Raw genomic sequence first — 16,986 nt, 5'->3', positions numbered from 1 at the left:
CGCAGCGCCAGGAGGACGAGCAGGGCTCCCACTGACCGACCCCCGCAGGACGAGGGGGGGGGGGGGGGGGATATCTCCACACAAGGAAGGGCCCGTCCCGGCCCCGCTCGCCGCTGCCGGGCCCCCGCCCCGCCCCACCGCGGCCCCTAGCAACAAGCCGCCGGCGCCGGCCTCCCCGGCGCGGCCGGGCGGGGGGCGGGCCCTTCCGGTTCATGTCGGAGCTGGGCTCGGCGCGGAGGAAGCCGGGCGGCCATCTTGGCTCGTCCGGGAGCAGCAGAGGGGCGGGGGGCAGGCAGGCGAGCGAACGTCGGGCGGGCACCCAGCTTCCCCAGCTCGGCGGCGGCCTGCCGGTGTCGGCCTTCTCGGAGCCTGGGGCGGGCGGGTAGAGGCGGGTCGGGATGCGAGTGGCGGCACGGTGAAGCCGGGACGCGGCGGGGGAAGGAGAGAAGAGCCCCCCTCGGCAGCGGGCCTGCGCTAGCCGCCGTGCCCCGGCTGCGGCGGAGAGTGCCCGGCGAGAGGAGCCGGGTTGCGCGGAGCCCCGCCGCCGCCGCCTCCTCCCCGCCCGCTCGCCCGCCCTGCGTTCTCCCCCCGCCCTGCGTTCTCCCCCCCGCCTCTCCCGGAGCCGCTCCCTCGCCGCCTCCCTTCCCCCGGCTCCATCATTCCCTGCTTGATGAGGCGCCCCGCTCCCCGCTGCTGACCTCCCCCCGGACCCCGGCCTGGCTGTAGGATGAGCCCGGAGGACTCGGAGGGGGCGAGGCCGCTCCGTTCCCTGAGGGGGTTCTAGCTCAGGCGTGGGGCGCCGCCGGAGGGGGGGGGGGGGGGACCGACGCGACGCCGCCCCCCGCCAGCCACCTCGTCCTTCATGGTGGCTCCCTGCGACCACCATCTCCGAGCAGACGGGGGCCCGTGTGTGTGTGTGTGTGCGCGCCGCCGTCGCGGGCAGCGCGGCCGCCCGAGTGAAGTAAAATGTCCACTCGGACTCCATTGCCCACGGTGAACGAGCGCGACACCGAGAACGTGAGTACCGCCGGCCTCGGTGGGGGGGGACGGGGACGGCGAGGGGACACACCGGCCCTCGCACCCTCCTCCGGCCCCGCGGGCTCTGAGGGCGCCGGCCCGGGAACACCGGGCCCCGGCCAGCCGGGGGGGGTGGGGGGTGAGGGGAGTGGGGGCATCGCCCTTCGGAGGGCTGTCATTAACCTCTTACCGCTTGCGCTGTTCCCAAATCACCGATTTATTTCAAATTAATTTATTTTTTAGCGCACACACCACCACCACCACCACCCCCCGCCCAGCACGGTTCCCCTATTTAGTAGCCTTTGCGGGCATCCCTCCCCCAAAGCCGGTGTCCCCTCCGTGTGGCTTTATTCGAGTGTCTCTCGGTGGCGGGGATGGGGGTTGTTATGTTGGTAACGGGTAAGAGAAGATCCACGGTGGGGAGGGGGGGTGGTGGGTCGCTGTCTTCTCCTGACTGCAAACTTACTGCTAAAAAGCAGCGGAATAAACCTCTGGTAAACAGATGGGAATAATTCGGCTTTGGTAGGGGTGGGCTAGGTGACCTAGATAATAGGCCTCTTCCCTGCTTAATTTGCAGGGTTCTCAATGGTAATGACGCTGTTAGGCTAGTCACCTGTTCAGATGACATTAAAAGGGTTCCTTTATTGGAATTAGCTTCCAGATAAAGGAGCCTGTCGTCCGTTCCCCCCCCCCCCCCCCCTTTTTTTTTTATTTTCTTAACAAAGCTAGGGTTTAGTATATTTTATTTACAAGATTGAATCAAAGGCTGTATTAGCAATTGCACAGGTCGTATGCTAAAGGGGGAAAGAATAAAAAAGTAGTCCCACCACATAAGCAGATAGCCACAAACGAAGCTCAGCAGGAGACTCCCTTATTGCAGATAGGAACTGTATTTCTTTTCAGTTAAAACTTACTTGATCCCGGTGTATCCTGTCTTACCATTTTTGTGCATAGGCTCTGACACATCCCCAAATGATAAACAGAAGGGAGTTGTCACTCACTGTAGTCTAAAATGAGTCCATCAAGCGAACTTTGTATTCAGCTTTCTGTAAAGGCTATCTGATATTCTCTAGAAGACAGATGCTAAGCTTGACAGAGGAGCCTTTTTTTTTTTTGTGAGGACTGCTTGTGTTTTGGACTGGCATAAAAAGTGGAAACTTTTGTTAAAGATCAGGAAAAATTGTTGGATTGTTCCAGACCATAAATAGTCCAAGAAAAGTGATGGTAGCCCCATTGTTTAAAACAAGACCAGACAAAGCGTTAGAAAACACGCTGCATAGAACAATTACTGCATTACTAGGGATTTAGATTTTATTGACATAATAGGCACTTCTAACTTCTGTGATCTTTATTTGTTTTAGCACTAGATGCAACCTGCAGGCTAAGGGCTGTATTGAGCAAAAAGCCAACTAAGTATATTTGGTTGTAAAATCTCAATGAGCTTCCTGCCTTCTGGAAGAAAATAATTAAAATATTATGCAGCCCTTCCTATGCCATGGGAAGAGTTGAAGTTGTAGTGTATACTCTACAAAATACTATACAGAGTTTATTTGTAATTGTTTTAGTCTATAAGCAAACTTGACTGGGGCTTTCAAGCTCCACATATATATGTGGAGGCCACACAGTAAATATTTTTAGAAAGTGTACAGGTCAGGTTCTCTGACATAATTAATTCAAACTCTACTATGGATAACTTAACGGTGGAAAGACTTAGTATGTGCTCGAGGAAGTACATTATTCACATGCTGTGTGTTTTGGCACTTAAAGTTAGAATTTTACATGTCTTCCACTTAAGGCACCTTGTTCTCACTTCAAAATATTGGTCTAACACTTCTCTTTAGTAATCTTCATAATTTAACATGCGGGGATTGTCTTGCTTGCAGATTAATTGCTCTAGGTCTAGATTAAGACATATCTTTCAACTGCTGTAATCTGGGCTGGTGACCACAGAAATACCTGTAGGTAGTGATATTGACAGTGATTAATTGGAGTACTCGCCAAATCCATTGAACCACTCCCCCCGGTACAATACTGTATCCCTCAGGAAGCTGTCTCTCATGTTCTTCTGGCCATCAGCTATCTATAAATTTTATCAAAACTCATTCTGTTCAGCCTTGCTTAAAACTAAATTTAAATGTTACATTTAGTCTGTCTGAATTACCCCTTCAGCTGTGAATGCCAGGTCCTTTTTAATACCAAACGTGATTTTGATATTTTAACTAACCGTTCTTCCACCCCATAGCTGGCTGTATTGTGTTGGCAGGTAAATTGAGCCCTTGATTCTCTTTCACAGAAGTCTAATTAGTTAATATTCATAGGCTCTTTGAGCTCGAGTGGGGAGAGGCTTAAGAGAGGTGCCAAGGTATTCAGCCAGCCTTTGGGCCGTGGTTGTGGACCCTCTTAACGCCTTCTTTCTACTTGGGAGGTTACGATTGCTAACAAAGACTTGGCTGGTATTGAATCTGGTTGAAGCGTGCTGATCGTACCTTATCCATGCCTATACTTGCAGTTTTGAAAATGAAGTTAGTCTCCAGAATGACGGTGAGCGTAAATTATCATTGTCTGTGCTTGCAGTTAACCACGTTCAGTGGTTGGCAACTCCTGTTTGAATAGGCAATGTCTAATTGTCAGTACTTGGTTGTATTTTTTTAAGGCAGTGTATACCACTTCTTATCGAGACACTTCATGCACGTACTGCTGAAGTGGAAATACTGTCCCAAAAGCCGCTCACAGCTATCAAGCCTTTAGTGCCTTTGAGATTAAAGAATTTGGCTCCGAGTCACCTGGTTTTGAGAGGAGAGGCATCCCAGATGATCTGTGATCACAGGAACTTCACACTTGAACAGTTGGAAGCTGGCTGTTGGCCTGCGATGAGCTGGCTTCTCACCGCAAAGGTAGAGCAGCTCCTCGCTGGCCATGTCTTGTGCAGCAATGCCTACCAGCTGCTTAGGGGACAGAAGTGAAGGAGAGGATCGGATCTTTTCTGTCTTCTCTTCACGTCCTGCATGTGGGAGAAAAAGCAACAGAGAGGCAGCAGAGACCTCCTTCATCCAAACCTGGGAGGCAAGGTAGACACAGACAAAGGACCTGTAGGTGACAGAAGAATGCGTAAACTTGTTTTACTAGTGATGAGGAGGAAGGGAGGAAAGAGTATGGAAACATAATGGGAAAGGAAGGTAGATGGTGGAAAACAAAAGATAAGGAGGCACAGAGGAGTGTGCATATGGCAGGGTGGAGGACAACCGATGACAAAGAAATAGGAGCAGAAGAAACAACATTGTGGAGAGTAGGACAAATATTCATTAAAAAAAACAAGCCCAAAGAGTGGCAAGGTGATAGAGTACTGTAGGGAGCAACAAGGAAATACAGGTTGTATGGAGTTTGGTAGATTTTTTTTTGGGGGGGGGGGGGAGCATGAAATAGAAAAGAAAAATCTTAGACTAAACAGCTTAATTTGAACCTCTGTGTCTGTTGTGCAGCTGTGTTTCTGGGCGAAAATTGGTAACTGTTTTGAATGTGTTGGTACTGCAGGCCAATCTGAATTTAAAAAAATTAAGTAATTTGAGGAAAAGCGAGACTAAAATATACTCTTATCTCCATGACTGTGCCTAATGTGAAAAATTTGCTATTGAAAAGTGCCAGTGTGGTGGCAACTGTGCTTGTACAAGCCTATACAAAAGGATTCTGTGCAGCAGAAGTATCTAATTTATTTTTTTTATTCAAAAAGGTTTAGTAATGGCAGGGTTAGGTTCAAAAATTTACTTTGAAGATATCGTGAAGGTTAGTGTGGTACCTCTTGATTCATTACCAATTAGCTATGAAATGCATTAGAGCATTTGCAGACAATATGCAAGCTCACATTATTCTATATATTATTTATCAGGCTTCTCCTATTACAAATAGATCTGTAATTAGAATGCTTTCTTCCGTAGCGTGAAACCCTGTTTTGTTTTGTTTTTTAAAAGTAGAGGGTGAGGATGGAAGTGTGCCTGTGGCCAAGAGTTCTGGTAGATTTTCTTCTACGTGGACTGTCTACGTTCTTCCATATTTTTCACCAGTTATCATGAATATTCTGGTTTGAATTAAATTAGGTAAAGGTGGCAAAATAACTAGAAATAAAATATGTTTTGGGATTTCATCTGGGGTGTATTTTTTAATTCCAGATTTTCACAGAGCAGGAAAATGCTTTTTGTGCCTTTCTCACTGCCTGGGATGCCTAATAGGTCCGGTACTGTGTTTGTACTCAAAAAACCACCTGATTAGGTTGTGTGGCATTGCGAGTCAGCCACTGACAGTTAGTATTTTCACATTTTGAAGTGAGAGGTTTCTTTCTTCAGCTCTGCTAAACAGCCTGTGCCGTGTCGTTTAATCATTTTGGTTTCACTGTCAGCTCGAACTGATAAGAGGCTGCTGGGGATGTCAGCCTTGGCTGCCTCTCCCCACCTGTGGTTTGTGCCGGCACTAATTACTGTGGGGCTGTATGACGAGTCTGGTCAGCACTCTGACCTGACTCAAATGAATCCTTAAGAAAAGTGAATTTATTCCTGTTCTATGTGGCTGCAAATACTGGCACAGAGTAGAGGGTGGGAATGCCCAGTTCAGGTGGGAAAGGCTAGAAATGCTTCTTACTATTTTTGTTTTGATTTTATTTAAGCCAGTCGTAGCACAGCACCCTAGGGCTGAGGTAACTTGAGTCGTGCCACAACTCCGAAGAGAGATATCTAACTGCAGTGGTGCACCTTTCACAAATTGAGGTGTTCTGCTTCTGGAAACAAACTTTTTTTTTTTTCCTCCCTTTCTACATTAGTTCAATAACTCAGAAAAACAGGACCTTACTCCAGAAGCTGTTAAAAAGTCAGACTTAGTTAATCTATTTTATTAGCACCACTGAATGTGACTTAAATTTTTGCCTTAGAAGTAGCAGTTTGAAAAACAGAACACAACTACAGAAATTACTGAAAGAAAATAAACAAGAGGAAATATGGGGTTTAGTACACTAAACTTCATAGAATTCTTCCTAGGCTTTCTTACCTGCTCACCTAATACCCTTACCTGCTCAATCCTCCATTTTAATTCCAGTCAAAAGACATACTTGTATTGATGTAAGCGGACAATTCCTGTTGACTACATGTCTCAGGTGACTCAAGTTAAAGGAATTCTAAGAGTGGAGGCATTTGTCTCTTCAGATCTCCATTTCATATGATATATAAGTAGCATGTGTCTGCAACTTCCTCTTCTTCTCAGGCAACTAGTGCTGCCTCATGGATGTCAGCCAGATCAAAAATGGAGGTCACTTTTTTTTTTTTTAGGCTCATGGCATATCAAGGTTGGCTCTGCTTAGCATGGAGATCATCTGCCGCTAAAAACCTGTAGAACATATGATGAATAGATGCTTACTGCTCTTAAAACACAAACCTGAAAGGTACTGAGTACACCTGTGGTAACACTCTAGTCAGTCTCCTGGATGAAACCCTTGGGTTAAGAAGAACTCTTGGCCCATAAAGCAGCAACTTGTTGAGCTGTGTGTGTGTATATATATACATATAAACAAAAATTAACTTTCAAATAAAATTTGTTCCTGGAGGGTTAAAGCCTAAACAAAGTTTTCTATCTGCAAGCTCAATGTGGTCTTTGAAAACCAACTGTGAGGTGGTTTTTTTTTTGTTTAGCATGTAATTACTGACAGTGATGATTCTGGAAACAACTTAGTTGGCAGTATTGTTGATGAAGAATAGAATATGGTTGGCTCTTCAGCTATTATTCCCCAGGCTGATGTCAATAAATATCCATTTTAATCAGCAGTAAAGAAACTTTGGCTGGAAAGATACGATGAATGTCAGATCTTGATAATGTGAAGCAACAAAAGAGCTTTTAAAAAGCTTTTCTAACCGGCACCAGACTTATCTTTTTGATTATATAAGCAGGATTTCTTCACTGTTGTGTTGTTCAGTGTTAATCATGGAATTACAGATTCACTCTCTTTCATATGCTGTACAGAGTATGAACCAAATGATGTCAAATACATCAACAGAGGCTGTGGTGAGGACTCAAGCCAGACCTGTGTGCCCACAAAGGGGAGCATCCTTCCTTCACTGAAGGCTGTTAGTGCTTTGCTATTGGCGCTTTCCCGCTCTGAACTTCTGGGCAATGGTGCAGTTGTCACCGTCTCTTCCCACTGCTGGTCTGTGGCCAGAATTGTGAGCGTGCAAGTGTTGCTTTGGGTAGCACTGCTCCCTTTGCCAGCTGAAAGTCTCCTGTATGTCAGTCCGTGCTTTCCACCTCCATCAGGCTGCCCGGTGTAGGGAATCCCATTGCTGTGCTCGGTTTGAGTTTTAGGTGCCTTGTCCTGACTGTTACTCCTGTTTTTTTCCTTTATTTCCCCCTCCCTGCTGAGGTTAGGGAGCATTTGGAACATGTGTCAAGAGGTATAGCCTGTGTGTGCTAAAGCCTGTATTTACTCTTCAAGATCTCCCTTTAAACAGGTTGTTTGGCAAATATGACCTAATTAAACTAGCCACTCGTTTTCATGAAGTGTCATACCAGTTAAATAAATGAGTACTATGGTAGGCTGAGAATTGAGTGGTGAGTTCTTAACCTTTTGACAATGGAATCATCCAAGTTAGCGTTTTCTCTCTTTTACCAGCTATAATGTATTTCTAGAAGGTCTGTTTGTCTTCCTTGCTGAGTTCTGACCCTCTCAGTTTTTCCACTTGATCACAGCATCCATAATGGTAGGGCTGTACTACACTTCAGTGAATAAATCTGCCTTCGTGGATTGATAACTTCAGTGCCATGTTGGATACCAATTTTCCTTTGTATGGCAGCGTTTAAAATTTCATGAGATGGGAGCCATGACTGTTCACCCTTAAGAGTAATTATGTAGCAAGCTAGTCTAAAAACTGCCTTTTAATTATATATGCTGGAACATCAACAGGGGCATACTGAGTCTGACAAAATCCAGCTTGCGCCATGCCCTGATTTGTGCCCTGGTCAATGGTAGCAGGAAAGTAAAATCAGGACAAGTAGAGGACATCTTCACCTGACATCTTCCTATTTTATAATATGGGAAAATAATGTCATATTTTATAATACATGGTGACTTAGGGATTCCCAGAGCAGTAACTAGTATATACACAATTGTGTTTGAGTGTTTGCTGTGACACCTCTTGGTGGTTGCCAGAAATGTAAGTCTGTGTTTTGACTTTCCAGTAGAATTCCTTCGTCAGCAGTCGTAGGATGCCCTGCTGTGCTGTTTCATGGATATACCCGTGCAATAAGATACTACCTCTGTGAATATCCTTCGGGCTAACCTTTTTTCTCCTACACTGAGAAGTACTCAGCAGTCTGTATGTTCTTAAAGATGTTAATGATAGATAGGAAATAAAATACAACACATTGTAAGGAAGGGCTGCAGTGAAATTTGTCTTCACTTGTTTCGTTTAAAATACTTTTGTGTTCAAAAAAACTATGATATGTTTGCTGATAAGTTTTTCTATAAATAAGAGTGCTGGTGGGGAGCGCACAGCCAGAAATTACCATCTATTTATATGTTGCGTGCCCAGGTGGGGATAATGAAGCAATTTAGTGTCTCAAATGTTCATCTTGACCTGGAATGTTTAGATTATTAACATTGTACAGATAGGCTTTAAGTACAATTTTTTCTTACTGTGATTAAAAATGCTGAATTGAATGAGGCTATCACGATTGTTCCTGGTCTTGCAGCTTTCCAAGAAATTCTATATCTCTGTAGTATTTCATACAAAGATGAGGTAACAGCTAAGGTAATGAAGATTCCTAGAGACTTTTGTAAGATTGCATTTAATTAGTTCATTTGGGTGGTAACAAGGTAGTTTTCGCTATTGTATAAAATAAATGCTTTTAAAAAAATGTTGATACTGTTTGTCCTCCCTGTTTTAGAAAGAAAGCTTCCTATTTACTGTAAATAAACATGGATTTTTGCAGATATTGGCCATTCTAATTTCTTAATGTTTTTCAGCTCTTCGAATGGATATCAGATTCTGTCTCTTCCAGATTTTTCTCAGCTGTTGGCACCTTCTTAAGCAGTATAAGAACTTTGATACTAGTCATCCTCTGCCCTGTGTGTTTCTAATGCTCTGAATGTTAAGATACCTCTAATCATACAGATACTGGATAAAGCTAACATCTACCAAAAAGATTTCAGTTATTGGCACTTTCATACTTCATTTGCTTTTTACTTTCTTTTCTTTTCTTTTTCTTTCTCTTCATGCTAATCATTATCTGGCTATGAAAGGATGTCGGCTCATCATTGGGGGAAGGCTTTTGCGAAAAGGTGGGTTTTGCATTGTGTTCCAAATATAGTTGGTCTTAGGCTCAGTCCCTCCCTCACAGTAAGGTCTCTCACAGATGGAGATGGTTTCCTTCTGGGTTGAGCAATACCAGGGTGGGGCTGGGGCGAGCAGGAGACTGTTTTGTTTTTGTTTTTTTTTTTTCTCTTTGTGAGAGCAGTTGTCTTGTTGGCTTGAAAATGGATAGCTTTTTAGAGAACCCTTCTCTGTGCAAAAAAAAGAAAAAACCCTGTTTAAAGTATTTAAAAGATTTTGAAATGGAACCTGATGCATGGCAAGATATGGAAGAAAATGCTGTTTTGTCGTGAATGGCTTTCAGGAGACTTTTAAAAGAGAAGCAAGCTGACTCTGGCTGGCCTGAAGCCACACAAAGTATTCATTCTCCTTGCTTGCTTCAGTTCCTGATCTGCAGTATAATGGTCTTCCTTTGCGTGAAGACAGGTATTTTGGGAATCCCTCATCCATGGTGAGTGTCATGAATGAGTGTTACAATTACACAGAACACACTTCCAGGAGATACAGCTCACCTACCACAATGTATGGAAAATTGCTACAAATAAACACGTGCTTGTTTTAAATTTTATGTTTTTAAGACTACCCCCCTTTCTTAATGAAGCCACATAAATGTGTACCTGGGAAAGAAGCCTGAAACTGAACAGAATCTTTGGGGGTCAGGGAGTGAAGGAAGCAATCTGGGGAGTCTGATTGGGAAAAGACGGATGACCTGCATCTCAATTTAGAGCAGAGGATACTATTGCTATTTCTCCAGGCTGAGATTGGAGCTGTTAATCTGCAGCGATGATTTTGTTGCATCAAAGTAGCTGTTGAGGAAACTACCCTGGGAAGTAGCTGAGTACAGCCAAATGCTATACAATCCAATGCCTGAACTTGAACTTTTCCTGGACCATCTATATTTTTACCTTTTTGCTTACACCATTTAGCTTCCCATCTACCTATCATGGCTTCTTGAAAATGATTTGGGTGGGAGAAACACTTTTACTCTTGTTTTGAGTTTATGCCTTTTAGTACGTATGCTACCAAACCCTCTTCTTTCTTCATTTCCATAAGCAAAAGAAAATCCATGTTGAAACTGGGAAGCTCTTTTCTGCAGTTTTTTAGAAAGCTTGTGTTCTGTTCGATATAATAATCTTGTATTTGACAGAGGAAGGACTTGCTGATAGATTTGCTTATGTGGAGTGAAATAAAGTCCGAATTAGATGTGTTTGCAAATGGACAGATTTCTACAGAGCAAAACGTGGCTACAAGCAAGTCGGTTGGAGAGAAACTAAACTGCTTAGGAACACACAGTTTGATATTGAAAAACTGCAGCTTAAAAAGGTCACTTTCTTGAAAAGAAATAATCTGGGTTAAAGTGGAAATGCAAACCTCTGTACAGGGAGACTGTGTTAAATTTATCAGCACTAGTCCAAATAAGTTCACAGCTGTTAATTCCTCCCTTTAAGTGTAAAGCTAGAAAGCATGAAAAAAAAAAAAATGGCAGGACACAAGAAGTCATTCCTCAACAGAGGACAGTCAAGCTCTCAAGATACATTAACTTAACATGGTTTACTGTGTGGAATAGAATTTGTTAGCATAACATAATCTTTCTTTTATCTACTATTGTTTATATGAGTAAGATCAGTTTTGAATAATCTGTACTCAGGTGCTCTGGTTTGGGAATACATGGTACCTGATGCCCATGTCTCAACTGCCTCATAAGCTGGCTCAGGTCTAACACGGTTCATTAGTTCAGGCACCAAACAGCACTGATGCAGACACGCCGTTTTCAGAGTCAGCTGTGTTGTTCAAAAGCAACCTGCTTGTTGAATGTGTCTGCTGGGGGGCCTGAGCTAATAAGCCCTGCTTGGCAGCAGGCTGGCTCTCGCTGAAGCCAGCTTGTGTGCCTGTGCCACCTGCCCAGGGGTGAGAGGGCTATAGTCTAAATCATTCCAATATACTTCTTTTGCTGAGGCAAGTTATCAATTCGGTGTAGTGCAATGTAAGTAGTATAGGTGTATTCCTGGGATGCTGTACTTCAAGTAAAAGTGACCCTTCTTCCAAAATATCAAAAAAATATCCTTGTGCCCCTGTACAGAACATCACAGTTCCTGATTGCTGGAGGTAGCAATGTAGGAGGATGTCAGCATCTAGCATCAGCAGTTGCTGCTTTTTTCCAGCTGGTCTGAATAACTTGACACTTAAAGGTACCAAATGAGATGACAGAGAAGTTCTCTGCATTGTGTGCTGTGGGGTTTGTTTGGAGTTGAAGTTCAGGGAAGTATAGAGGATTGGCATTGCTGTGCTGGTATATACAGAGGTAAATAAGATGGCCTGAACAACCAGAAGCAGCCTGGCATTAAGGGCATGCAAAATAGTGACATTGCTGATAGAGGATTTCACTAGCTTTAGTAGTTCCTTCAGCTGGGCGAGTGGTCTTGTCCTTCCTCTCCTTCAGAATTATTGACTAATAAACAGTTATCCAGTTGTCATAGGTCCTGAGATATTAGTGAGAACGAGGAATTGTTATCAAGCATTGAATTTTTACTGGATCTTGTTATGGGTGTGCTTCTTGTTCCTGTGTCAGTTACTAGCAGTTTGGAAGAAGAATATACTACTGCTTCTGAAAACTAGGATAAAGATTGCTTGACTATTAAATAGGACAGGATGGGCCAATCGTGGGGAATGTGTAATAACCTGGATGTAAGGAAAAACTGTGTTTCACTTCAGCCAAATGTGAGATCACATGTGTGAGGAACCAGGAATGAAAGTCATTATGTATGGTAAGGGAATGGGAATAAGTAACTCTTAAGAAGAGTTAGGGTCAGTGTTGGGTGGTCAGATAGAGATGATCTTCTGCCAAGAAGGGCTAGTTCTGTCCATGGAAAATCAGTGGGGTGTTGAACAGAAGATGCAATCTCTGTGTTTAGTCCTGCTGCACCTACTGTTGGTATGGCATGTCCAGTTCTAGCGTGAGCCCCACAAAAAGATGTTGGAAAAATAGGAGAGGGTTCTGAAAAGAACTACGAGAACAGTTTTCTTGTCTTTAATCATTCTTACAGCAGCTCGTCTAGGGAGTTCAATATATATATCTCTAACTTACTAAAGTGAAGGAGTAATGTGATCATAGTGATTAAGTACCTATATGGGAAGTACAAATCTAGTGACAAACCAGTAGTCAGGCAGTAAGGCGCAGCTAAAGCCAGACTGATACTAAAACATTATCTGCACCACAGTGTGCGTGTGTAGTGGAGTTAAATAGTAACTATTGGAACAATTCTCTAAGAGTTGCAGTAGACTACTATCAGTAGTATTTCTTTAGTGAAATTAATGTGTTTTTAAAAATAGTTTGATCACAGCTGTTGCACTCAAATTAACAAACCAAGGAACTTAAGATGCCAGAGTATGTGGTCACAAGGTTACGTCAGGTTATTAAACAGTGTGAAACTTGCCTATTGTCATGCAGGCATGGATTTGTTCATTTGTGCCTGTACCATGGTTGTTAGCTCTTGAGTTATGATCTCACATCCTTATGCTACGGCAATTTTCAGGCTGAGTGTTCCTGTATGCTAGATTTTGGGTCGTCCCCATTGGGTTTCAGCAAGAGTAGTAGTATTAGTAGTAGTGGAAGAGTAATACCTGGGATTTCTGTGATGACTGTGAATTTAGCCTGTTGTCTTCTGTGTAGCCAGACATTCGCTCCACATTTGCAGACTCCTGAGCATTTCTAACTAATAATTTAATTAATGAAGTTGGCATATAGACCTCAACCATGAGTTAAGAACTAAGGGACTTGAGGGGACCTGCTCTTTCATAAACAGGCTATTAGGAAATGAAAGAGACTTTACTGTTATCTTAACCTTGTGATCTAATGAATAAAGACTATTATAGATATGATACATACCCATTCATTTTTACGATTAATAGCAGTTAAGGGAAACTGGGTGAAAGAAACTTAACAGATTGCAGACAGCATCTCAGATCTCTGTAACTGGTGCTCATCCTATTAATATCTGAGGTTTCTACACGTTAGGTAAGATTTATTCTGTTGTTCTCCAGGCCTTCCTGGGTATGAGGCTTTGTAGGAACAGGATTCCAGTACAAAAGAAAAAAATAAAAACCTTTTATTATTTTATCGGTAGTATTAAACTGTCCAATAAGGGTAAACATTTTACTGTGTATGCTTTTAGAAAAGCTTTGTTCATGTCTCATTTCCAAAGGCTTTCCTGCTCTAGTTAGGCACAGTAATGCAAATGGCGAATAATATCAAATACCTCCATGTTCCATAATTGATTCGTCAGTCCACGTAGGTTACTTAAAAATGCTCAACTGTTGCTGCAGTTGAGGTGCCATTCCACTTGGTCTTTACCAGGTAATGAAACGGATACTGTCTTATGAACTGGGAGCTGTTTATTGTCCCCATCAGAGCAAAGTTCAACATTAATCTGAAGTTCAAGTTGGATCCTTTGAAGTTTTCTTCAAAGTTTGAAGTTTTCTTCAAAGGAGCTGCTAATGTTTTTGAATGTTGTATACTTCTCATCATTGATGTGTTTTGTCTTTATTTCTTAGCCTTATCTGTGTATGTTTTTATTGCAGCACACGTCCCATGGAGATGGACGGCAGGAAGTTTCCTCTCGAACTGGGCGCTCTGGAGCTCGCTGCAGGAACTCTATAGCTTCCTGCGCAGATGAGCAGCCACACATTGGAAATTACAGACTCCTTAAAACGATTGGAAAGGGGAATTTTGCAAAAGTAAAACTGGCAAGGCACATCCTAACTGGCAGAGAGGTAAAGTGGTATGGCTGTAAACAGTAGTGAATTGCAGTAGGTGTGAAGGTTCTCTTAGAATAGCATCATCTAAGTCTGTGAACATTTAGCACATTTTACTAGAGATACTGCCACTGATGTAGAAAAAAATAGAAACGGAAGACTGTATTTATTTTTTTTTAGTACTGATTACGAAACAATTTCTCTTGGAATTTGTATTTTTGACAAGTCCCTGTACAGCTGAATTGAGTTCAAATTTGCTACTAGAATTCTCTGCTAAATCCTCCATTCCCAAAAAAGGACTCAATATATAGCAATTAAATAAGCTTGCTGAAAAGTGCCTCTTGGTGTCTCTGTACTGCACAGTGCTGTATTGGAGGGGAAGTCAGGAACAAGAACTAATGCATCTTCTTGATTATGGTCTGAGTAGCCCAAATGTGGTATTTTCTTACCAAAGCAATGTATCTCCCAGGAGTTCTGCTAGTGTTTGCAGTGCTGGGCAGCCTTGGGAAGATGCTCCAGTTTGTTCAGAGCTGGCTTGTGTGTCTGTTGCTCAGTGTTGTGTGGTGTAGACAAGCTTTCTCCTTTATCTCTTCATAGTGTCTAACAGCTCCATAATTGGTTTCTGCATGCCATTACAATGTAATTAATAACTTGCGCTAATGGTGGTTCTGATTGGGTGAGCTATAGTCCTTTTTTGCTTGTTACAAGAAGGTGTTTCTCGGTGCTGTTTTATTAATAGCAACTCTACATAGTGAAAGAGGGAGAAACACCTTGTTGACTTTTTCTTGCCAAACCTGTCTAATGAAGTAAATGTTTGCTGATACGGGCAAGGACTTTTAGAAAGCTATGTGGCTGGCTGCAGCGTTTTAAGGGAATTTCTTTTTTCTGAGCTAACATGGAGTTCAGTAGTACTAGGAGGAACAGACGAGACACAATTTTGAAAGTTGTTGGGAGGAATTTTTTTATTTTTTTATTTTTATTAAGCTGATACAGTGATCAGCTGTTGTGTTCTGGTGTTAAAGTTAATACATGTTTCTAGACACAGATTTTGGTCAATTACTTTCCAGTTAAGTTCCCTCCTCTTTTTACGGATACTTAACACAGGACATGCAAGTACTTGGTTAGTATTTCTTTGCTATTATTATAGGTATAGGATTTGGAGATAGGTATCATGTGTCACACATTACTTTGCAAAAATTGAATTACATTTTCTTGCATGTAACTGAGTGTTGACCTCTGGTTCATTATTTTTGTTTAAAATGTCAACAAAGTGACAGTGTAAAATCTTTGGCCAAATTTGGAAAGATTTAAGTACTAAGTTTCTTCAGCTCTCATGGAATAGATACTGTTGAATCAATTTAGAGGATAAATTTGTTCTGGGATGTGGCCATTGGTCCTGGTTACCTAGAACAAGTGGCATTCCTTTGAAGGGAACAATTAAGCTAGTTTTATAGGAATATCTTGAAGGTATTTTAAACTGTTCTTTTTCTTTGTAAGAGAGATGAGTAAAAGTTTCTTTTCTTGCTAGGTGATCAATACAGCATTGATAACAATTACATAATTTAGAGGTGTGTGACCAGAATTCTTCACAATATTCTGGATAGCAATTTCTCCAGTGTCATTAATTTACCCTTGCCCTTTCAGAAGTATTTATCCAATCAATCTTTAAATTGTGCTAACCGTTTTCATGGCTGTGTCATTGATGGTTTTTTTGGTTGTGATCAGCACCAGCAACTTGTACTTTGTTGAATCTCACTTTCTTTGCAAACTCATCTCCAAGGTTGTTTATATCAGTTTTCCACTGTATTTGATGGTGCCTCTTAACTCCTTCAACAGACTTAATCATTATGGTTTGACTTCCTGTGCCAAGGCTAAAGATACAGATATTAAACAAGATTGGTCCAAAGTCTTGTCCTTGAAAAACTTCTGATATCTCTTTAGCCATTTTTTAATTAAAAAAAAAGCTCTGCGCACATTTCAGCTTATCTAGTTCAATAATTTCCATGCATCCTCCTAGATGAGACTTTACAATAGTCCAGATAGTCATATCTTGTGTGTTTCCATAGGGCACAATTAGCTGTAGGAAGATATGTTGCATTTAACCCTTCTGTCTATTTCCCTATTTTTTTCCCTGCAAATTTCAAGCTCAGGATTTTTGTGTAAATGGCTCTACTAGGAAAAAAAAAGTTGTCTGATAATTTTGAAACCTGTGTTGCCATTTTGTTCTTGATAGGTGTTAAAAATCTGTGCCACAAGAATGTTTTTTCTTTTTTTTCCCTTTTTTTTTCGGTCTTTTTTTTTTCACCCTTAATAATTCTGGGATTACCCAGAATTATTAATTCTGGGATAATGTTCGCAGTCTGGCCTCAGCCAGACGGCACACATCTTCCTGAATTTGTTATTTCCTGCTTTACACACTCATTCCTGCTGGCTGTCCTATCTTTGTTCCTATTCTTTTTTCCATCTTATGTACCAAAACCTAAAATAAAATGCTTAGTTTTGGGAGTCATGCTTCAATGAGTTTTCAGCTCTACTGTATCCTTGGTGTATTTGAACTCTACTTATCTTCCTGTTATCTATGTGGCTGTTTCTAATGTCCTTTTAAGTGTCTGGTTCAGTTTAGCTTTATGGCAATTCCTTCATTATGTCTTTGAGCTAATTAACTTCTAAATCATGCAGCAGATCAGGACTTTTCTGTCACTTCTTTGGAGGAGTGTGTGTTTGTTCAAGCATTCTTTTAGGGCAGTTGCTCATCTCCTTACATCTGGAGTCCTTCCCTATGAATTTTTCCTGTCGCTCGAGTTATAGCTTTCATGTTTCCAAATGGAGTAAGTTCCAGGACTCTCTTTCATTTTCATTTTTAGTGTGTCTGCAG

The 16,986-nt window shown here is 42.2% G+C and overlaps 1 protein-coding gene across 5 annotated transcripts in view; it reads left to right on the top strand.

The window, feature by feature from the left end:
• Positions 1-263: 263 nt before the first annotated feature.
• MARK3 (microtubule affinity regulating kinase 3) overlaps positions 264-16,986 on the top strand; it is a 65,448-nt gene continuing 48,725 nt past the window's right edge. For all 5 annotated transcript variants that reach the window (XM_082485993.1, XM_082485992.1, XM_082485990.1 and 2 more), the window contains exons 1-3: positions 264-1,017; positions 9,290-9,328; positions 13,938-14,129. In XM_082485993.1, the coding sequence (XP_082342119.1) occupies positions 967-1,017; positions 9,290-9,328; positions 13,938-14,129 (282 nt within the window). In that variant the 5' untranslated portion in view covers positions 264-966. The remainder of the gene's footprint in view (positions 1,018-9,289; positions 9,329-13,937; positions 14,130-16,986) is intronic.

The sequence above is a fragment of the Vanellus vanellus genome, assembly GCF_965231255.1.
Source record: "Vanellus vanellus genome assembly, chromosome: 6".
NCBI classification, from domain to species: Eukaryota; Metazoa; Chordata; class Aves; order Charadriiformes; family Charadriidae; genus Vanellus; species Vanellus vanellus.
Note: the sequence above shows the minus strand (reverse complement) of the source record. Positions and strands in the feature narration are given on the sequence as shown.